Raw genomic sequence first — 24,005 nt, 5'->3', positions numbered from 1 at the left:
ACAAATCTTCAGACATGTTCAGACATGGTTAGCGTTGGCTTCTGTATACAATAGCACCAAATCTACATCTGACAGTTCATCTCAGCAACCTGTGAAGACACCACATACCTCTGCAGATTTGTGTTGCCGTTATTTATTTATTCATTCATTTTTTCCGTACAGGACTGTCTCAGAAAATTAGAATATTGTGATAAAGTTCTTCATTTTCTGTAATGCAATTAAAAAAACAAAAATGTCATACATTCTGGATTTATTACAAATCAACTGAAATATTGCAAGCCAAGGATAAGATAGGATAGAATATTTGAGTTTTCTTAAACTGTAAGCTATAATCAGCAATATTAAAATAATAAAAGGCTTGCAATATTTCAGTTGATTTGTAATGAATCCAGAATGTATGACATTTTTGTTTTTGTAATTGCATTACAGAAAATCACAATATTCTAATTTTCTGAGACAGTCCTGTATGTAAGACGTCACAAAATTCAATGTACCATGTCAAAGCAAAGGTGAAGTACAAAAATAATGAAATTAGGAACATATAAGCGCATTTTCTAAGCACATAGTGACGCGAGGCCGCTTGCTGAACTATACAGGGCAAGCAGCTTTGTATTTTCCTTTTTTGCAGGTACGATGCCGGTTCTGTGCAGGTGGCATCGCTGCACACAAGCTCTACGTATCTAAAGCAGCACTGATTTTCATAGAGGCAAACTACAGGACTTTCACATTCAAATGCAGAATTCAAGTAGTGTCATGAACACCCAGTTAAAACGAGTCAGAGCGAATGCGAACGGCTCTCCGTCAGCCGAACACATCGGGCCACATCTGGCTCTCTTAATGCATTACTAATCACTTCACCCAGCGCTGAGGGCGGCAGGGCGTTTGAAGAAAAAAATGTTGCAAAATGAAAACAAAATGAATATAAATGCCTCAGAATATTAATTATGACAATATGATTGATCACATTCATTGCACCACTTCTTAGAGGGGACAGAAAACATGGGAGCGATAGCAAATCTGTGCTCCGACCTTCACGTTGCACTGACCGAATAAATAAATACATCTAAATAAAAAAGAAAGAAAGCTCACTAAATCACTTCAGATTCAGTTGAGAAGGTGTCACATCTCACGAGGGATGGCTTAGTGACACGATATATTCTGAATTGCAGATACAACTGTACGGGTATTACTTTGCAGTTGAAAAATGGCACTGAACCTCCTGAAAAGTTTCAAAAGTACCACAAAGTTGTTGTTTTTTGGGCATTTTTGAAAATCAAAGAGTTGTTGAATACTAAAAACAAAAAGAAGATTCTGGAGAAATGATGGAGAAACTGACAGTTTCCATCAACACCGACCTAAAAGATGTTTAAACCACGGGCTGCGACTCATCTGTACACCCAAACCTGGACTTCAGTTACTCGGTTGTACCCCCGCATGTCGGAGTGGGGTACAACAACGGTGCAACGGTGCAACGGTACAACAATCCCATCACTTCAGCCTCTGGGTCACGTTGGCCAAGGCCACAGCGAACGCCTGCACTGCCGAGAAAGGATACTGGAAATCCAAGATGTAGGCGTTTCCATCGATCCGCCCAAACTGCATCACCTGGAGGAGCAAAGAAGAGGAAGAGGGAGACTAAGGGCCGATCCCAATACACCCCCTACTTTCTACCACTAGCCCTAAGAAAGAAGGGACAGATTTTAGGGCACTTGTAATCTTCCCAGGGGCCTGTCCCAATTCTCCCACTACTCCTACTTTTCAGCACCACCCTTAAATTTTGCTTGCTACGTCACTGCGTGGTTTACGTTCGGGTACGTAAGTGACTGCGTAGTTACGTTTGCACAAACGTCACTCCATATCAGGAAGCCCAGAGCTAAAAGAGTTTTAATTTCCGCTGTAGCGCTGTTAATATGCCACTTTATTAAGTTTAAATATTTTTTCAGGCGTAAAAGTAACCGTTAAGATCCCCAACGTGGGCTCAGTTTATCCAAATAACGCCTGTTAAGAAATTTGATCCAAAAATGTCAGAATGAGAACTGCCTGCCGGCTCGGGAGCTGAGTTATGGTTCCGTGTTAAATCGACGCAGAGCCTACGGCGTAGGGTACGGCGCGCGTCGCCACGTAACCTACGCCGTAGGCTCTGCGTTGGTGGAACCATAAATCAGCCTTTATTCTGGCGAGGTTTGAAAAAGATTTCGCAACAACAACCAAGCGAGTGATTATGTACATTCACTGAGTGAATATTATGAAAGTAAAATATATATTTCTCACTAGAAATGTAATCAAAACGCATTTTTATGCAGAAACTAACTAAAAATATTGATTTTATTCACTAAAAAATAAGAAATGTCTGCCATGTTTTTTTATTTTTGATTCAGTCCGCAAATGACGACGAAAAGCATTCTGGGAAATTTTTCCCGCCCTAGGTCAGCTAGTGAGCATCTGAAATCCTTCGCTCTGAAGGGCTAGATTGATGCCCCCTAACCCTCATTTAAGCCACTACCACTAGGTGAAAAGAGGAATTGGGACACCATTACCCTCACGGGAACGCGCAAAATTTAGGGGTAGGGCTGAAAAGTAGGGATAGTGGGAGTATTGGGACCGGGCCTCTGTTCATCGAAATGGGAGACATTAGAGAATGTCATGCAGAACGATTTCATGAAATCATCATATTTATAAAGCTGAAATGGTAAAGAAAATAGTGGTCAGACTACTACAGAAGTTTGCCACGGTACCTGTCTACCGTCCAGCTCTATTTGAAAATTCTTGGCCGACTCCTGAGTGACTCGGCCGCCGAAATCCAGCTGGTACACCTGCGTGGCTTCGTTCCACAGCGGCTGCTTATTGGCCATGACGTAGACGAACCCCTGGCTGCCGAGGCTGCGGTCCTCCCTCTCGTTGGCCTTGCGGCACTTGATCTCCTCCAGCTCGCTGGCCATGCGCAGGCTGCGCTTGTTCTTCCAGCTCTTCTTGCTGCTCTGGTTCTGGTTCATGAGCTCGTCGCCGCTGATGAACAGCTCCGGCTCGCTCTCCGAGCTGTCCTGGAACTCGTTGGCCGTCCGGCTCATCTTCTTCGTCTTGTTGGGCTGCTCCCTCTGCCCCTTGGGCTTCTTCTTCTCCCGGCTCCCGAGCCGAGGGCTGGAGATGAGGCTGTTGAAGTCGGGGAGCCCGCCGCGCCCGTCCTTCCTGGACCGGCCCTCGGAGACGGTGGGCACGTTGGCCTCATCCGGCCGGCTGTCCAGCCGCTTGCGGCTCTTCTTGTTGAAGCGCTCGCTCTCCTGCGGGACGGGGCTCTCGTTCAGGGACGACGGCTCCGGGAAGCCGTTGGAAGACTCTGCTAGATCTTCCGCGGCACTTTTGGACGGCAGCAACTCGGTGGGCGGAGGAGGCGGCGGCAAGGGAGGCGGTGGCGGCGGAGCGGTGGGCGGAGGTGGGGACAGGATCGGCTTCTCTAAAACCTGATGGTTTTTGGTCGGCAGGGGGGGCGCCGGGGGATCCTGCAGGGGCGGCGGGCAGGGATAAGGGTTCCAGGGGTGGAGGCTGACGGGGTGCAGCTGGAGGCCGGCGCATGAGCTGGCTCCGGGGTACAGGGGCGGCAGGGGGCAGCAGGCCAGGTTGGCCAGGTTAGGGGGGTAGCCTGGCGGCAAAACTAAACCGGGGTCCTGCTGAGCAAAAGAGACCGGGGTGACCACTTCGTTGGGAGGACACTGAGGCGGGGGGTTCTGTAAGGTCTGCAGCGGGGGGCCGCCGTGGCCCACGCTCGGGGGGAACGGCGAGAGGGCGATCTGGTATCCCGACGGGAAGGCCAGAGTGCCGGTGCCAGGACTGGCGGGAGGTTTGGTCGTGAGGACGAAGGGAAGGCGAGACATGTCCAGGTGCTGACCCTGGCCGATGATGAGCGGAGGCGGTTTATGGGGCCCCGGCGGCGCGGCTAGCATGGTCTGGTCCGCACTCAGCCAGAAGTCGTCCGCGGCGGAGGCGTCCCACTGGTAAGGCGGAGGGCGTTTGACTGTCAAGCTGACGTCGGCCAGAGTCAGCTGACGCACCGATTTCTCCAGGTGACACTGCTGATTCAGAGTCTCGTCTTCCGTGAAGGCAGAGTTGACGTACACGGTTCTGTCCCGGCTGTTGTCCATGGTGCCGAGCAGGCTGTAGGACGACTGGGACGCCAGCGGCGAGGCACTTTTGGAGTGCACGATGATGGTGCTGTGGTGGGCTCCTTTCCCCGGCGGGAAGTCCTGCCTCACCACCGTGCCGCCGGCGATCCCGCTGCTGGTGGGTCCACCGCCGCTCACGCTCACGCTGGTGCTGCTGCTGTTGCTGCTGCACTGCGTGCACGTGTACAATGCGGTGGGCGCCCTCTGCTGGTAGGAGAGCGATAATGCACTGTTCATTTTGGCCTTGGTGGGGAGTGTCCGGGAGCTCTCCATCATCTGGGGCACTTTGAGCCCTGTGTCTCTGCGGTCACGACGTAGGGTGGCGTGAATCAGGTTGCTGTTGATCCTCTGAGGCGCAGGGAGCGTGGCGGTCACTTGATTGGCAGGATCGGGATAAGGAGGGGGGTCTCCACTGGGTATGGAGTATCGAGGGACGGACAGACGACTAAGAGTTGCCGAGCTGTACGGGAGCTGAATTTTTTTGCTGTCTGAGGAAGTGACTTTGAGTGTGGCCGACCCCCCGATGCTGTGGACGGTGTACGTGTTCTGGTTGCGAATGAGGCGCCTGCGCGGCCGACAGACCTCCTCCACGTTGCCGCTGCTGTCGAAGGTTGTGATCCTCTCGTACCCCAGAGGTGTTGGGTATTGCAGAGTGATGGGGTGAAGCAAAAACTCGTCCTTCTTCAGGCAGGGATCAGGCGCCAGGACACTCGGGCTGTCACAGTTGGTGACGAGCGTTTGAGGGGTAGCAGCTGCTGTAGCTGCAGCAGCAGACACTACAGTTCCCGGGTAGGGTGGGGGAGGGTTTACCTTCCTCATCTGGATCTCCAAAGACCCGTCTGCGTCGGCGAAGGAGGGAGGTAGAGTCCGCGGGAGGCTGGGCTTCAGCGTGTGCGCATGCTCCAATCTGTCGAGTCTCGGGTCGGTCGAAGGGGGCGGCATCTGAGGAAGGATATGGACCTGTTGCAGGGAAATGGTCGGATAGCCGGATGGAGGAGGAGGCAGCGACATCTGCATCTTCAGCTGCTGCTGCATTTGTTGGTGCTGCCTCTGCATCTGCTGATGCTGCTGCTGGATCTGCTGATGCTGCTGCTGCAGCTGCTGCTGCTGCTGCCTCATCTCCTGGATCTGCTGCCTGATCTGCTGCTGCTGCTGCTGCATCTGCTGCTGCTGCTGCTGCATCTGCTCGTGTTGCATCTGCATCTGCTGCTGCTGCTGCTGGATCTGATGCTGATGCTGATGCTGCAGCTGGTGGCCGCTGCTCACCTGCTGTTGGCCCTGTTGCATCTGCTGTTGGTGCTGCTGCTGCACCTGGTCTTGTTGGTGCTGTTGCTGCTGGAGGTGCAGCTGTTGATGCTGGTGCTGCTGCAGCTGTTGTTGGTGCTGCTGCTGCAGCTGTTGGTGCTGCTGCTGCAACTGTTGGTGCTGCTGCTGCAGCTGTTGTTGGTGGTGCACCTGCTGCTGCAGCTGTTGGTGCTGCTGCTGCTGCAGCTGTTGCTGCTGCAGCTGCAGCTGTTGCTGCGACTGGGACTGATGGTGGTGCTGTTGCTGCTGCTGTTGATGGTGATGAGTTTTCTGCTGCTGCTGCAGCTGCGACTGTTTAGGCGGCGGCTGGCGAAGCGTCTGCGAATGAGAGCGCTGCGAGTGCGGCTGCGGCGGCAGGTGGTGAGGAGGCGGTGGAGGAGGTAGAGTACCAGGGAGAAGGGGACCCATCTCCATCCCACTGAAGATGCCCTGGCCAGGGTTTGAGTATCTACTCGGCACGGGATAAGGTGTGGCGACGGCATCCTGGCTGTGATCGGTGGCAGGGGCGGAGGCTGCCGCCGCCGCAGCTGCTACTGCAGCTGTGGCCGTCGGATTGGTCAAGACATCGAGTTGGATGTTCTGATTAGCAAGAAGAGACTGAACCAGGCCGATACTCTGAGTTGGAGACATGGCTTGAGCCGGGCTGTGGATGGGAGCAATGGGAATGTTGACGGTGCAGGGAGGGTTCTCTCCAGACACCCCGGACGGCCCCATCACTTGAAAAGAGCACAATGTAGTTGTCAGTCAGACGGAAAGACAGTCAGAAGTCAATATTTTTGTTTGGTTTGGTTTTGCTATATAAAATGTACAGGACTGTCTCAGAAAATTAAAATATCGTGGTAAAGTGGTAAAAATATTGTGGTAGCACTTACTTTTCCAGCCTTTTATTGCCCAGTCCTGTCTTTTTTTGAAGACTATTTCTACCACCGAATTCAAAATGAGCTACTAAATGAGCTAATAAAATGGGTTCATGAGATTTACAAGTCATTTAATTGTCTTTATTCTTCGGAGGGCCGGCCCCCGTCTACTGGATGGCCGGTGGGGGAACGTGGGCGTCTTTCCAGGGCCGGCTCTGCTGGTCCTGCTTCCTGGCTTCGGCCTCTGCTCCCCCTCCTTCCCCCCCTACACGATTCATACGCACATAGGCGAAGGGGCGGGGGGTCGGGTCGTGGGGGGCATTGTCCCGCGTGGCCCGGCACTCCCCGCCTTACGGTTTTAACAGCACTGTAGACACTGCACATTCAACACTTAATAAATACATTTGACAAGGACACTTAGTTCGGTTGGGGGGGGGTCGGTGTCAAGTTGATAAGATTTTAAGATTAAGATTCCCAGAATATTCTAATTTTTTGAGATAAGATATTTGAGTTTTCTTAAGCTGTAAGCCATGATCAGCAATATTAAAATAATAAAAGGCTTGCAATATTTCAGTTGATTTGTAATGAGTCCAGAATGTATGACATTTTTGTTTTTGTAATTGCATTACAGAAAATCACAATATTCTAATTTTCTGAGACAGTCCTGTATATAAAATGTAAATAAAGACAATTAAATGACTTGTAAATCTCATGAACCCATTTTATTAGCTCATTTATTAGCTAATTTCGAATTCGGTGGTAGTAATAGTCTCCAAAAAAAGACAGGACTCGGCAATAAAAGGCTGGAAAAGTAAGTGGTACTAAAAAGAAACACCTGGAGGAGCAGAATGCAACTAATTAGGGGACATGATCGAGTGCAGCAAAACCAAAACCGGATACATGAACTCTCCCGGCTCTCAGGTGGCATTAAAAATATTTGTGAATCTTTAATGAAAATCATTGCATGGGCTCAGGAGCACTTCTGGAAATTACTTTCTAAAAGCCTGGTTGGTTTTTGGAGGAGAACAAGCAGCATGCACATAGGGAGAGGAAACATCAGCGCTTGATAAAGGTTTTAGAGCAACATGTGCTCCTGTCCATTTCATTTCATTTCATTTTATTCTTTATTTCATTCAAAAAAATAAAACAAACAATTCAATACAAATACAAATGTTCATAAATTGTGAATGAAAAGGGAGCAGAAAGAAGAAGAATCTTATCTAATCTGCCCCTTTTTACAAGAAATAAATTCACAAATAACATAAATTAAAAAAATTTCAAAACAACAACTTAGTAAATAAGAAAATAAAATAAAATAAAATTACCGCCGTCTATGGGGATGTCAAACTTAACTAACATATTTAATTATATTTACTTAACATACAGGCTTTAATTGTTAATTCCATCAATTTAGTCCTGAATCTTGTTTTTTTTTTAAAGATCTCTGTTCCTTTTAAGTTATACTTGCTTTCTCTTTTTTCAAATCTTTTCTGAATGTTGATTGGTAAAGTTTTTTTTATGAGCTTTAAACATAATTTGCAGAATACTATAGTCTACTAATTCATGAAATTTCAACAATTGTAACTGAAGGAATAATGGATTTGTTGGATCTCTATATCGTTTTCTACTAATTATTCTTATGGCTCTTTTTTGCAAAATGAAAATTGACTGAATATAAATGTTTTACAGGCATTTATTTCCCCAAGCTACAACACAGTAGGTCAGATATGGAACAATCAGTGTTATATAAAATGTACAATGCTTTGTTGTCCAATGAATCCTTTACTTTGTGTAACAGAGCAATTGTTTTTTGATATTTTTATCTTTGTATAATGTATATGTGATTTCCAATTCAAATTCTCATCCAGCATGACACCCAAAAACTTGGTCTCCCTTACTGTATTAATTTCAATACCATCTATATTAATTGAAGTGTCTGTGTCTCTCCTTCTATTATTAAATATCATGAAGATTGTTTTTTCCAGACAATCTCTAGTATCTTCCTGCTAAACGTCATACTGGATCCCCTACAAAAGCGTGGATTTGTAAAAGGTGTTGAACTGGCCTGCTTCCAGTCCAAAGTAGGGAAATTAGTTGATGCTTTACTTTCCTTCATACCTGGTAAGTCGTCCTCGTCCTCACTGAAGACATTAGGGTTGAACACCGGCAGGCTCATGAAGTCATGAGAGATCTTCCTCACTTCTGGAAGGTAGATCGTCATCTGTCTCGGTTGCAAATGTAGCAAGCTGGTCTTGTAGATGACTGCAGCAGAAGACCAGGCAGAAGAAAGAATCAAGGACCCGTTTGGTCTGGCAAAGCGATGTAAACTCAAGTTGTAAAAAAAAATTAGGGGGGATGGTGGATTTTATCATATGGGGACAGATAATTTGTGCTGATTACAAATAATATAATATATTACAAATAATAGCAGTGACCAAAACACCTGCAGAAATACTGCAGGAATGACATAGCAGCAGTTAAATGCAGCCTTCTGTAAGCTTTAAATATCCACTGGGCTTACATCAAATACATCAAAACACAACAATAAAAAACACTTTTCTGAACTTATCAATATGACTCTGTCCTTCACAGGATAAGTAACATGGATCACTGCAAAAACTCACAATCTTAACAAGAATATTTGTCTTATTTCTAGTTAAAATGTCTCATTTTAGTAAAAAAAATCTCATTACACTTAAAACAAGACTCATCACAGGAAAAAACAACAATTTTCACCTGTTTCAAGTAGATTTTCACTTAAAATAAGTAGAAAAATCTGCATGTGGAACAAGATTTTTTTGCTTGTAATGAGTGAGACAAATCTTTTTTCTACTTATTTAAAGTGAAAATGTACTGAAAATGAAACAGGTGAAAATTGTCAAATAAGTTATTTTTCTGGTGTTATTTTTCTGGTGATGACTCTAAATGTTGAAATAGCAGTAAAACCACATTCATTGATGAAATGATATAAGGGATGGAAAGGAGGGATGGCAGTTTTACAGGGAGGATGATTTTGACCATTTTTATTTCAGGGGGGGATGCCACCCCCCCTCATCCCCCCTCAACTCCAGTACTGGATCCTCGTCTGACGTGTCCGGGAGACGTACCTGCACCGAGGTTGGCTGGTAAGAACGAGGCAAGTCCGACTATTTTGAACTTTGTTCCCCAGATGTTAGACGTGACTTGTGCCAGGTAATTGTGCTGCGAAACAGAGACGACAGAAAGCTGGCGTACAGATGCAGAAACCCTCCTCCAGATGTGATAAACACAGTCAATAACAGAAACATGGTGAAATACACAGTTTGCTCGGTTCTTTTAAATAATATTTTAGGCTAAACAATTGCATAGTTGTCATTTTGTTCAGGAAAATGTATTTATTTGATAAATAAAACAAAGAAACTAGTTCAAAAGTGTTGAGTAGTTTTTTCTGAGCGAACGTCGTCACCTCTGTGATCCCGTCCATGGTGAACTCTCGACGCGTCAGACTGGGGGACCGGACCGGGGCCTTCTTCGTCGGTAGCCGTGGCGACCGCTGGCCTTCCTGGTTGGCACGTGACAGTTTGGGAGATTTTCTTGAGTCCATGTTCAACCTTTTTTGTTTTTTACAAAAAAATAAAATATTCAAATGGGGGCGTATGTTGTGAAAAAAAACATGAAATGCTGTTTAACACATTCTTTTCAACTAGATGAATAACTGGACTGAAAACTGAGTGTTTAAGTTAAGGATAAGACTTCAGATTTTAGTAGATTTAATTAACTCTTGTGCTGTCTTTGGGTCAAGGGAGGGTGAAGGGAGAAAAGAAGGAATGAAGGAAGGGAGAAAAGATGGAAGGAAGGAAAGAAGGAAGTAAGGAAGGAAGTAGGAAAGGGAGTAAGGAAGGGAGAAAAGATGTAAGGAAGGGAGAAAAGAAGGAAAGAATGGAGAAAAGGAAAGAAAGGAGGGAGGGAAGAAGGAAGGAATGGAGAAAATAAGGAAAGAAGGAAGGAAAAGCAAAGAAGGTAATAAAGGAACGAATGACAAAAGGGAGGTAGGAAGAAAAAGGAGTAAAGGAGGGTAAAAAAGGAGGAAAATAGGAAAGGAAGAAGGAAGGAGAGAGCAGGAGGAAAGAAGGATAGAAGAATTGGGTAATTTTGACCCGAAGACAGTACAAGGGTTAAGAATAAGACTTCAGATTTCAGTAGATTTAATTAAACAATTTCATGCAAAATGGTCCGAACATACGCGATGCAGAATGACGATGAAACAAAGAAAGCATACTGATTTTAAGGCTTAAATGATGATTCATTCTTACGATTCGAGTAGACAGAAACTTCTTTAAGGTCAGTGTTAATCTTTTTTGGGGGCACAGTACCAGTCTGCACACTTAGTCCGGCCAAGGCTAAATTCTGCTGCTCTCAGCAGTTTTGGTTTAATCAGGTGGCCAAGGCTGAATTTTCCATCACAGCATACAGTATATCACAAAGATATAATTTTCCCCTCTTTGCTTGAGAGTTTATATATATAGGTTGTTTTTTTAAGCGACTGCCAGAACAAAAGCAAAAAACATGACAAAACCACCTCACTCGTTGTGGAGCTACGATGATTATCTGGCTTCCACATCTTATATTTTATGCATTTCTTGTATTTGAAAGGTATTGTGACATGAAAAACACATTTTTCTTGATTTTTTGTGTTTTGTTGGGTGTCTTGACATCAATTACACCTGGGATTTTCCGCATAACTATGCAAAAACGGCGCATCTGGTTTGGTTGCGGGCCGTGACGTCACGACCCGCTAAATCACCGCCCCCTCCACCCAGCTCCCTGCCTCCTCTCCTCTCCAGCGCACCATAAAGGCTGATTTATGGTTCCGCGTTACACCGACACAGAGCCTACGGCGTAGGGTTACGCGGCGACGCGCACCGTACGCTGAACCCTACGGCGTAGGCTCTGCGTCGATTTAACGCGGAACCATAAATGAGGCTTAACACGGAGCTGTTTAGAGCCTCTTCTGTTCTCATCACCGGAGGAAAACTGCTAAGAAGACCCGCGGCCACTGACTGGACTTAAGATAAGGGGACCCTGCTGCTTGCATGCCATTATTTTTATGATTGTTTGCTGTGGTTCGCCGTGCTGCTTTTCCGTGCATGCTTCGCCTGTCGCTCCCGGCTTAACTCTCCGACGCCGCTGTTAGAAGTCCAGAGGACTCGACTTCCAGTCGAGTCCTCTGGTCACGGACTTCATCCCCGGGCTGTAGTCGCCCTGTCTGGGCTGTGTGTGTGGGTGTTTGTGGTTCGGTGTGCGCGCGTGTGTGTGGAGACGCCGGCAGAAGTGTGTAGCAGTTGGTTGGAGGAGGAGGTTTGGAGGAGGAGCGGCGCAATGATTGACAGGAAAGGGGGGAAAGGAAGCGTTTTTCACGGCGCAAAAAAACACTGTCATAAAAAGCCAGGAATGGAGTACTAGAGTGAAGTTTTTCTTGTTACACCCTTTTAGACACATTTGAGGGATGTTGGCCAAGACTTTTAATAGTGTTAAAAGCATGTTAAAAATGATGTCACAATACCTTTAAAATAAGGGGTGGAGTGAACTGTCTGACCCCATCTCCTAAAACCAGCTGTTAACAGATTGCTATTAACAGAGCTGTAAAGACATGACTGAAAAAGATGCTGTTGTACTGTATCTCTGTGGGATTTTGATCAAAATATTTCACAAACACATAATCGAGGCATTAGCAAATACTTCCAGTAGTTTGTTGTGTTGATAATGTTGGTGTTATAATACGTCTCCTTTAAGGAGACCGCTCCATATAAGCCTTAAAGAGTATGTAAAATAAATACAATTTTAAGAGCTTGTTAAAAATAAAAAGACTAATAACAGGGAATAATTCCAGCTTTAGACCATTTAGTTTAGTGTTTTGAAAAGCAGCTGCTATGAACACATCTGTAAAGACACGACTGATAAGGAAAGTATAGAACTATATCTGGTGTATTTTCATCAAAATGTGTTACAGAGTTTTCAATAAGACCTTTAGAATTGTGTCAGCCTTTGAAAAAAGGGGAATATGCTTCTTTTAACGATCTTTCATGTTGCAGTTGACTTATTATTATGAAAGATATGTGATCAAAGCTCAGTTCAGGCCTGTATGATGCTTAAAAGAAAAGAAAGAAGGAGATCTAGTTGATTTATATTGTTTCTGACGGGTGGTGTTTGGGTAACCTGTTTCCCCGGGATAACTTGGGCGACTTCTTCCCGACCCATTCATCGCTCAAGTCAATGTCGCTGGAGTCGGAGCAGTTACAGCTGTCGGCGTACGAGATCATGGGATTCACGCACACCTCCTCTGAAAAACCAAGACCACGAAACACGAACATGAAGGGGAGCTGAATTTGAACGGCACAAACACTGAATCTGGTGTTAAATCAGCAGAACATTGTTCAAAATGCAAGATGTGACCCCTGCTGCGGCCAATCACGGCGCAGGCTATTCCCAGTACTGGAGTTGAGGGGGATGAGGGGGGACGGCATCCCCCCTGAAATAAAACTGGTCAAAATTATCCCCCCCTGTCCCTCCTTTCCATCCCTTATGTCATTTCATCAATGAATGTGGTTTTACTGCTATCTCAACATTTAGAGTCATCACCAGAAAAATAACACCAGAAAAATTACTTATTTGACAATTTTCACCTGTTTCAAGTAAATTTTCACTTGAAATAAGTAGAAAAATCTGCCAGTGGAACAAGATTTATCTTCTTATTACAAGCAAAAAAATCTTGTTCCACTGGCAGATTTTTCTACTTATTTCAAGTGAAAATCTACTTGAAACAGGTGAAAATTGTTGTTTTTTCCAGTGATGAGTCTTGTTTTAAGTGTAATGAGATTTTTTTACTAAAATGAGACATTTTAACTAGAAATAAGACAAACATTCTTGTTAAGATTGTGAGTTTTTGCAGTGATCCATGTTACTTATCCTGTGAAGGACAGAGTCATATTGATAAGTTCAGAAAAGTGTTTTTTATTGTTGTGTTTTGATGTATTTGATGTAAGCCCAGTGGATATTTAAAGCTTACAGAAGGCTGCATTTAACTGCTGCTATGTCATTCCTGCAGTATTTCTGCAGGTGTTTTGGTCACTGCTATTATTTGTAATATATTATATTATTTGTAATCAGCACAAATTATCTGTTCCCATATGATCAAATCCACCATCCCCCCTGATTTTCTTTTTTTACAACTCGAGTACTGGCTATTCCTGTATCAGGCCTCGGACCGTGTTACATCACCCATGACTAGAAGCCAGCGTTTGCTCTTCCTACAGTTGAACGATGGGCTCACAGTGGAAATATTCACAGAGGACAGAGCATCCTCTTCAGCTAATGTGGGTTTTATAACCTCCTGATCGTCTCTCATAGTTACTTTGAAAGGTTTATGGGGGAAGTGAGTCTTGGTGACGTAAACCCACCTGCCTTGCCATCAGTTTTTGGATCCATGATGACGAACTCCGGCCTGAGTTTGCTGATGCGCCGTCCTTTGAGAATGGGCACCAGGCCCCCCAGATACTCCAGGTACAGGGTGTAGCAGGGCCCGCCCGCCTCGGGACTGTCCTCAGCTCGCTTCATGGTGCAGTGGAGCCGCTCGTTCCCGGCCGTGGGGTAGCTGACGAAGTCCCGTATGTTGTTGGGGTCGGGAATCGGAGGCTGGGACAAAGAGAGGAAGGAGATGGTGCACTGACAGACCCTAAAATGAAAACACTGTACTGAATTCCAAGGCCTTGCATTTGATCTACCACTAGGAATGGGCGATATTTTACCGTTCACGATATACCGTCAAAAGAATTCCCCTAAATTACCCATCTCGCGGTAAAAACAATAAATTCCCATTGATAACGTTTTTGTGTAAAGATGATTTATGGTTCTGTGGTTAAATTGACGCACAACATATGTGCGTGTGAAGGAAGGAATTAGGAAGGAAGGAAGGAAGGAAGGAAGGAAGGAAGGAAGGAAGGAAGGAAGGAAGGAAGGAAGGAAGGAAGGAAGGAAGGAAGGAAGGAAGGAAGGAAGGAAGGAAGGAATGAGCCTGAAAGAAAGAAAGAAAGAAAGAAAGAAAGAAAGAAAGAAAGAAAGAAAGAAAGAAAGAAAGAAAGAAAGAAAGAAAGAAAGAAAGAAAGAAAGAAAGAAAGAAAGAAAGAAAGAAAGAAAGATAAATTCCCATTGGTGTAGTTTAGTATTTAGTATCTTTTAGATCAGTGTTTTGGCTCCAAAGACTGAATGTGGTGATAGATTTATAGTTGCAAAGATGGAGTTGAATTGGTATTTTTTTATCGTCATTTTTATCGTTATCGGGATAAATGCCAGAAATTATCGTGATACATTTTTTAGTCCATACCGCCCATCCCTACACCACTCATTGATTGTTCCCTATGTATCGTGTGGAATTGTGGGGATCCACCTTTAAAACCACCAATAATAAAACTTCAAAAATGAGCCACAGGTATCATCAATAAGGCTGATTACTACGCTCACACAGAGACGCTTTTTCTAAATTCTAATGTTATGAAATTTTATGATTAGTTTTATTATAAAATCATGCAAATTATGTTCAGAGCAAAATCAAAAATGCTCCCTGACTCAATAAAGAAGAATTTTCAATTCAGATTCGTTATAATGTTAGAGGTGTCTGCAATTTTACTGAACAAAAAGCTAAAAAAGGTATGAAAAGGAGACGTGTCTCCATTACTGGAGTTAAATTCTGGAATGACGCCAACATACATTTAAAAACATGTCATTCTCTTTTGTTTTTAAGAAAATGGTTTGTAAAGCTATTTTTGAAGCTTATAAGTGCGATTGACTATCTGTTAATGTTTCTTTGCTTTTCTATTGTTTCTTTGCTTTTCTATTGTTTCTTTGCTTTTCTGTTGTTTCTTTGCTTTTCTATTCTCTTTTTGGTTTTCTTGAGGTCGGTAGCCAAAAAAAGAAAGTTGGTAATGTAGGATAAGCTTTTATAAGCAGTTTGCTTCAGCCTTTTCAGTCATTGGTTATTAATATATATTATGTATATTATATTATACACATGATTATTGGTTTTGTGTGAAATGTTAATGCTGTGCACAATGTTTTTTGGTGTTGTGTTGTTTTTGTGTTGTGTTGTCATGACTGAATAAACTTTATTCATTCATTCATTCATTCATTCATTCATTCATTCATTCATTCATTAACTGGAGCAACCCATCTCTACCCCCTTTCCCCTTTTACCGCCCTGAACTGTGGTACCTTGATGGTGGGTATGAAAGCGGTGGTGACGTAAGAGCACAGCAGCGAGGGCATGTTCAGCTTCCCGATGTCCTTCTCCTCGCGCAGGGCGCTGGCGATGCCCTGCTGGCACAGGAGCTGCAGGCTGGCCACGCGGTGCTCCACCCGCACCACGTAGAGAGCCGGCCCACAGGCCATGAAGAGGCGGGAGTCTCTGTGACCCCAGCAGATGGTGGTGATGGGTCTCTGAAATACAACCATCAAACAAACCAACTGCTGTCAGTGACTGCGTTTCCATGCATCAATAACCCTTTTAAAACCCGAATATTGGCAATAACCCAAATTTGCACGGCCATGTAAACACCAATAACCCCTTTGAATAACCCGAATTGGCCCATATTCCGGTTTTTAAAAACCCGAATGTGAGCCCTGGGTTACTCCTTTTAAAACCTGAATATTCAGTCATGTAAACACCAAACAGAATATCCCCATCAAACGGAACATGAATTTGTTTTCTGCGCATGCTCTGTTCACAAGGAATCCTGGTCTTTTGAGTCCAGGAAGTTCTTATAAACACGGAGAAACACAAGACCACAAGATTTCGAGGAAAAAGTCAAAATATCGAGGAAAAAAGTCAAAATTTCGAGAAAGGAAAGAAAAAAAGGAAAAAAGAAGAAAAAAAAGAGAAAAAAAGGAAAAAAAGTGAAGAAAAAAAAAAAGTAAAAATAAGAAAAAAGAAGAAGAAAATAGGGAAAAAAAGGTCAAACATTTTTGAAAAAGCTCCAGGATTCACTAGGGCAGCGCTAAAGAGCAGCATGCGGCTCTAGAGCCGCGGGTTGCCGAACCCTGGTGTAGCACAATTCAACACAAGGTAATTCATATTCTTTACATGAACATTAAAAGCGGCAAGACACAATTAAACAGTAAATAACAAATAAAATGAAATAAAATGATAAGAAAAGTGTTTTCTGCACATGTTCTGTTCACAAGGAATCCTGGTCTTTTGAGTCCAGGAAGTTCTTCTAAACACGGAGAAACACAAGACCAGGAGGAGACAAATCACTTCATAAATGTAATGAAGGATATGAACATTTCTGCATTTGTAGACGGTAGAAAGTACCGGGATAGTGAGATTTAAAAGAAGGTGAGAGGAAAGTTGCGCGAAGCAGCATTTGTTTTGAATTTGGATACAGGAAGAAGAAGCGGAAATGACGGTAATTGCGTCATCACGTTCTCCGCGCGTCGCTGGTTTGATCCAGATATCCTGAATGATTAATTACCATGTAAACGGAATATTCCCAATGTTTCAGTAACCGGAATATTAGCAATAACCCGAATTTTGACTGTATGTAAACGTAGTCAGTGCTGTTTTCTCCGTCCCCGGTAAGCTGTGCTATGATGTTTTATATTTATATTTCTTTAAAACCGATGAGTATAACCTCAGTTTTTTTTCTCCGATGAATTTTGGAGGATTGCAGGAAATACCATAGCTTGGTGTCATCAGCATAAGAGCGAATTTTGATGCTGCATTTACGGAAGATATGACCGAGAGGAAGTAGTTTAAATGGTGAAAAGAAGTGGACCCAGGACAGAGCCCTGTGGAACACCTGTGGTTACTGGAAAAGAGTGTAATCTGAGACTTTTGATCCGTATGAGCTGTATGTGTCACTTATTACTATATATTATTTATCTATTAAAGGAGACAAATGTTCCAAATGTAACCTGATTTCCTGAGGTCTTAATAAAACATATCTATGACATGTTTTGCTTGTCGCTTCAGCCAATCAAATGCTTTTAATCTTTTAATTTTTCATCTCCTTTAAAGCAGAAAAAATTGTTGTTTCGTATTGTTTTCCTACATCTGTGTGTCCTGTAAAGGGTATTTTGGCTTTTGTGTTTCTTTTTGTCAACCCTGCTTTGCAACGCTTTTGGTTTTGGTATTAATAAATCACCATTCTTGGAACACCTGCCTCCTGCTCTCCTGAATTTGGGTCAGCATAACGTGACACACTTATTACTATAGATTATACTCTTTAACTATTAAAGGAGAAAACATTTTCAAATTGAACCTGATTTCCTGAGCATATCCATGACTTCAGCCAATCAAATGCCTGCTCTTTTAATTTTTCATCTCCTTTAAAACAGCAAAAATTGTTGTTTTTGTCAGTTTTTTCAAATAATAAAAATGAAAGTATCAGTTTCTTTTTCATTTGTAGGAATATTTGTTTTATTTTTGAGAAATGTTGTCTCGCAGTTGCAAGGTACCGCCCCCCGTTTATCTGCAAAAAACCAGCTGACGTGGTTTTGGTAATCTAGTCCAGGGGCCTCATCTATAAAGCTTGCTTGTGCACAAAACAGGGCTTGAAAGATGCGCACGCAAAGGTTGGTATCTTAAAAAAAAAAAAAACTAACCGAAAAATGTGTGTATCTTTACGCTAACCCTGACCCTCGCGCACAAACATTTTGAAGATATGGGGAACTGGCGACGCAGGCGGTGAGGTGGTGAAATGAAACCAGATTCATGTCATACTCTTAATGTCATCACATATCAGACTTATAATAGCGCTGATCGTGTCCTCTGTGTTTGAAGCACAGCGTCAGCGCTTGGTTCGCTCTGGTGCTGCAGCCGCGGTGCAAGACACGCCGTCCCGGTTACCTCCTCGTCACCCACCGCGACAACTGTAGAGTTATTGAGGACAGAACAAAAGAGCCAGGCCACTCTACGGAGCCCCTAAAGGGACACAGATTTTTTTAATATATATAATGAGTTTTACGCGAGCGTAAAGCCTAAATTATGGTTCTGCGTTAAAACGACGCAGAGCCTACGCCAGAGGGTACGCAAATACAGTCATGGAGTACTTTGAGTTGCCATTTATGGTAGAAAGTGGGCGTGTAGAGGGGGGGATATGAGGCGAATTCACGTGCGCAACCTTCCAGCTGGACTGTGATTTATAAAGCGAACATTGCGTGCAAGTGTGCGTGCACACGGTTTTATAAATCCGGATTCTTTTGTACGCACGCCATTTTTGGGCGCACGTGCACTTTTAGCATGTATCCTACACACTCTTTTATAAATGAGGCCCCTGATCATCCAATCCCTTACGAACACCAGGACTCACCTGTGCAGGTGTTTCCAGGGTGTAGATGTGTTCGCCTTGGACGTTGTAGAACTTAACCAGAGCATTCCTGATGACGGATGCGCACACAGAGTCAGAAGTGACTCCGTGTCGCTCCATGCCGGCCACGGCCAGCAGGTCCCCCTGTGAGCACCACTGGGCCTCCACATCTGATCAATAAGAGATGAGAAAGGCAAGGCAAGTTTGTATAGCACCATTCAACACAAGGTAATTCAAAGTGCTTTACATCAACATTAAAAGCGGGAAGACACAATTAAACAGTAAATAACAAATAAAATGAAATAAAATGATAAGAAAAGAGGTAAAATAATAAAAAGCACAAGTTGTTAAAAATTAAGGGTAGTAGGGTACACATCTCATTCTTACACTGGTTTCTATACGGTCAAAATGTACAAAGACCGTGTCAAATACAGTATTACAAAAGTAATCTGTAACAATTCGTACAGTCAATTAAAACAATTTGACAATTCTATTCCACAATGCGAGAAATAGAAAAAAAGACGCAAGTCTTGAATGTTTTCTTGGCCACAAACCGGTTGGAACTTCCTTATGTGAGTTCATACCTTTAAGCCCTGAGCGAATCACACCAGGAGAGAGGTCGTCATAGTTGTTCATCAGACTGATATCTCCTGATAAGAAGGTGACTGTCAACAAAGGCTTGACTCGCCGCGCTTGGAAGAAAGAGAGATGCAGGGGTCACTAGCGGAACATATCAGAGCCGGGCCGGGGGCGGGGCATATGACCGGGCCCTTTGCAGCTGCTGAGTCCCTATTATCATCACTATTATCATCACTATCATCATCGCTACAGCTGAGAGACAGAGAAGGAAATAAGCTAGACGGCCGGGTTACTATATCAACAATTTACCAAAAACTCCCATTTTCTTGCTGACAGTATGTGTCTGTGATTGTTCTAACTGTAGTTACCTGTAAACCTGCTGATGCATGATGCAACTTTTGGCGGCCCAGCGATAAATCTCTGCTAACAACGTCAGGTTCATCTCCCACAGGAGAAGGATTAGGGCGAACAAAATATGCATTTAGCTTGGGCAATTTGGCTTTTTCTTGCTCCCTTTTTTATTTTTTTTTTTGCATTTTAACGCTCCACTTTTGTGTTTATAACTCCCGCTCATGTTTAGGCTGTAGGATTACTGTGCTCTGTTGACAAGTGATGGATGATGAGGTATAACGTTGATAGACGGCAGCACTTGCAATTTTTGTTTTAATGTTAACTGTGAGTGTGAAAATTTCAGCACAACATATTATACAATGCTTTATAACTTATATGAACTATGACGGAGTATTAGGGCCAAACTAAGACAAAAAAAATTTGGAAATTACGAGAATAAAGTCATAATATAATGAGAATAAAGTCGTAAAATTACGAGAATAAAGTCATAATGTTGCGAGAATAAAGTCGTAATAGAATAAAGTCGTAATATTACGAGAATAAAGTCATAATATAATGAGAATAAAGTCGTAATATTACGAGAATAAAGTCGTAACATTACGAGAAGTCGTAACATTACGAGAATAAAGTCGTAACATTACGAGAATAAAGTAATAATTTATGAGAATAAAGTCGTAATATTATGAGAATAAAGTCGTAATATTATGAGAATAAAGTCGTAATATTATGAGAATACAATTTATGAGAACTCTAACAGGAAGAGCATCTTCTCCCTGTCTTAAAATGAGGAATATTGAGCATCTTGTGAAGTTATATTTATATACCGGTATTTATAATATGTTTAATATTACGACTTTATTCTCAAAATATTACGACTTTATTCTCGTAATATTATGACTTTATTCTCGTAATTTTATGATTTTATTCTCATATTATTATGACTTTATTCTCGTAATTTCCATTTTTTTTGTCTTAGGATGGCCCTAATACTCAGCCACAAAAAAAAAAAAAAAGTCTTGCGGGTGGAGCCTGCTGCCTCAGGGGCCCCATTGGGCCCCGGGCCCGGGGGAGTAGGGCCCCCCCAGCCCCCCTGAAGCCCCACCCCTGGCAGGGGTACATGTGTGAGTATTTTTCAGACGAGTCCTTTAACTGGCCTGGATGGGCTGAGGTGTTTCACCTAGAGGCAGGATGCTGTCGTCGGAGTCGGTGTCGCTCTCCGTGCTGTCCTCCACCAGGAAGTCGGGGCAGTTCCACGACATGCTCACGATCCCGTCGGACTCGTGCAGCAGGACGTGAGCGAGCATCCGCCCGTGGCAGTCCATCACGATCACCTGGCCGTCCGCCGTGCCGAACAAGACCTGGGGGAGGCAGCGCACGTCACGTTGGAGGAGTTAAGGCAGAGTCGGCCCAAGGCATAAGGGAACTAAACGGCTGCTTAGGGCCCCATGACCACTAGGGGGCCCCACAAGAGTTAAAAAACAAATATATTTTTTTTTTTTTATGTGTGAGTGATGATTGTACGGAACAGTATTAGGGCCAGGCAGGAGAAAAATAAAAATAATATTTTAGAGGAGGAAGATTTTTCTTTTGATTGTGCACTTCGAGAAAAAAGTCGAAATGTTGATAAAAAAAGTCGATATGTCGAGAATAATGTTGAAGTACAATTTCGAGAAAAAAGTTGAAATGTCAAGAATAATGGTGAAGTACTATTTCGACTTTATTCACGAAATTTCGACTTTATTCTCGAAATTTCGACTTTATTCTTGAAATTGTATTTCAACATCAATCTCGACATTTCGACTTTTTTCTCGAAGTGCAAAATAAAAAAAAAATCTTCCTCCTCTAAGATATTATTTTTATTTTTTTCTCCAGCTTGGCCCTAATACTCTTCCGTATGATTCATACATTATCAAAGGTATGTTATTGTATAAAAACACAATAATTAATATTATTACATAAACAATATTATGTTAACAGACTAGAGTAGATACTGCTGGCATATTGACTGCTGCCTCTCGGCTTTATTTGTTTGATTTTATTTGTTTATTCTATTTAATAATGTCTGTTTTTGGACATTTGAATTTATTCTTATAAGGAGAACATATTGAAGAGGTTCTGTTTATCTAAGTTGAGTGATTTTAATTATATTTCTAGTTTTTGTAGTACTTTGTTGTTGCACTTAATTGTTGTTGTGCCACTTCAAATTGTTGTTGCATATTGCTGTTGCAGTTTATTTAAAACCAAAAATAAAGTAGATAACGTGTTTACAGTAAATGGTTTATAAATTATCTATTTATTATTTTGTTTCTTTTAATAGGCCTAAACTGTAGATGACACTCAGTATCACAACTCAGTAGTACTATATCACTTTAAATATTAAGTGTAAATCAACCCTTTTTTTTGTAAAAATGATATATATTTTTAAAATTAGTGTATAGTATAAAAAATAATACAGTCATATAATTTATGTTTAGTTGTGGAAAGGGGGTGGGATTAAATAAGATTATACTTCCTCCCACTCCTTTTCGAACATATAACTGTTTTTTTTCTTTATGTGGTGGAATGCCCACCTGTATTTGTTTTCTTATCTTTTTTCTTGTTTTTTATACATGTTCGAAATAAAAAAAAAACGAACGAACGAACAAACCCCAGGCCGCTTTGTAGCTGAATTTTCTCCCATTTCAGATTAAAAACCATAGATGACTAAAAACGTGCCAGGCTGACAATAGGATGTTGGAAACAACACTGCTGCAACTGTGACCTTTGACCTTTTATCTGTTGCTTCTCTGTGTGGCCAGTAGGGGCAGTTGCTGACTTTGCAAAATATGAATTGAAAAATTTTTCTGCAAGTTTGTTAATGTGTTGTTGCTTCCATGGTCTTAATCACTGTGGATTACAATCTAACTACAACAAAAAGTTCTTACATCTAGTTTTACAAGTGTATTTTTTGTAATGACAGAGAAGAACATGAAATAAGTTTATAATAAGTGTGTGAATGATCAATAATCAGTATTACTGGCAGTAATAGAGGGCCCCAAAATCACAGTTTGCTTAGGGCCCATGGAGGCTTGGGCCGGCCCTGAGTTAAGGAGTCAGTCCGAGTGTGTGTCTTAACGTTTCACGCCCGTTCACCTGCTGGTCGTCGGGGGTCCAGATGCCGCAGCTGATCTGACTCTCCAAGTTGATCTCGGAGGACCAGTGTCTCTGTCCGCTGACCGAGCCCACCAGCACGAAGCCGTCTCTGTACGCGATCAGGGCCTGAGTGCCGTCATGGGACCAGGTGAAGTCGCTCACCTGGACGGAGGAGATTTTCTTTTTTTTTTTATTTGTATCTTTTATTTGGAAAAGCCTTGATTTCACAGATGCAGATTTACCTAACGTCAAAATAACTTCAAGTAAGTTAACATAACATTGGCGTGACATTTTAGAACTTCTGATGTCCAATTTGTCTCCTGGCTCTTTCCAGAATTTTCTTTGTAAAATATTTACATGGAACATGGAAAGCTTCTCATCTTAAATATTACATACAGAAAATTACACACAAAGCAGAATGAGTAAAGATCGTGCTGTAGATTATATCAATATATCATATTACAAAACACATTTTGATCCCACTCCTTATTTTTGTCAAGTTAGCAAAAGTCAGACCTAATAGGTTTTATGTTCTCAGTCCACTTAGACTGATCTGGTCAAATTTCTCCTTCTCTATTTTTAGAGAAAATTACAAATTTTCCATTAAATATACAGGACTGTCTCAGAAAATTAGAATATTGTGATTTTCTGTAATGCAATTACAAAAATAAACTGAAATATTGCAAGCCTTTTATTACTTTAATATTGCTGATCATGGTTTACAGCTTAAGAAAACTAAAATATCCTATCTCAAAAAATTAGAATATTCTGGGAATCTTAATCTTAAACTGTAAACCATAATCAGTAATATTAAAATAATAAAAGGCTTGCAATATTTCAGTTGATTTGTAATTAATCCAGAATGTATGACATTTTTGTTTTTTTAATAGCATTACAGAGAATAAAGAACTTCATCACAATATTCAAATTTTCTGAAACAATGTTTTTCCAACAGAATTCTCGCCATGTAGATGAGTTAGTTGAATTCCGTTGTACTTGACAAATTTTACTCCAGACTTCCTCTGTAATAATTAAATTTCCCTATTTCTCCCACTTCTCTTTTAATAATAATGACTTGGATTTATATAGCACCCTTCAAGGCACCCAGAGCGCTTTACAATTTTATGTATATCCAGTACTCGAGTTGTAAAAAACAATCAGGGGGGATGGTGGATTTGATCATATGGGGACAGATAATTTGTGCTGATTACAAATAATATAATATATTACAAATAATAGCAGTGACCAAAACACCTGCAGAAATACTGCAGGAATGACATAGCAGC

The 24,005-nt window shown here is 42.4% G+C and overlaps 1 protein-coding gene across 2 annotated transcripts in view; it reads right to left on the bottom strand.

Moving 5' to 3' along the window:
• Positions 1 to 1,212: 1,212 nt before the first annotated feature.
• Positions 1,213 to 24,005, bottom strand: part of LOC133462674 (tubby-related protein 4-like) — a 30,974-nt gene continuing 8,181 nt past the window's right edge. For both annotated transcript variants that reach the window (XM_061744031.1, XM_061744030.1), the window contains 12 exons: positions 22,720 to 22,881; positions 20,765 to 20,945; positions 19,242 to 19,349; positions 18,661 to 18,827; positions 15,563 to 15,787; positions 13,756 to 13,990; positions 12,515 to 12,638; positions 9,765 to 9,909; positions 9,427 to 9,520; positions 8,438 to 8,581; positions 2,736 to 6,178; positions 1,213 to 1,605 (listed from right to left, as the gene is read on the bottom strand). In XM_061744031.1, coding sequence (XP_061600015.1) covers positions 1,489 to 1,605; positions 2,736 to 6,178; positions 8,438 to 8,581; positions 9,427 to 9,520; positions 9,765 to 9,909; positions 12,515 to 12,638; positions 13,756 to 13,990; positions 15,563 to 15,787; positions 18,661 to 18,827; positions 19,242 to 19,349; positions 20,765 to 20,945; positions 22,720 to 22,881 — 5,145 coding nt within the window. In that variant the 3' untranslated portion in view covers positions 1,213 to 1,488. The remainder of the gene's footprint in view (positions 1,606 to 2,735; positions 6,179 to 8,437; positions 8,582 to 9,426; positions 9,521 to 9,764; positions 9,910 to 12,514; positions 12,639 to 13,755; positions 13,991 to 15,562; positions 15,788 to 18,660; positions 18,828 to 19,241; positions 19,350 to 20,764; positions 20,946 to 22,719; positions 22,882 to 24,005) is intronic.

Source organism: Cololabis saira, chromosome 16 (genome assembly GCF_033807715.1).
Source record: "Cololabis saira isolate AMF1-May2022 chromosome 16, fColSai1.1, whole genome shotgun sequence".
NCBI classification, from domain to species: Eukaryota; Metazoa; Chordata; class Actinopteri; order Beloniformes; family Belonidae; genus Cololabis; species Cololabis saira.
This window is presented reverse-complemented; position numbering and strand designations above follow the sequence as displayed.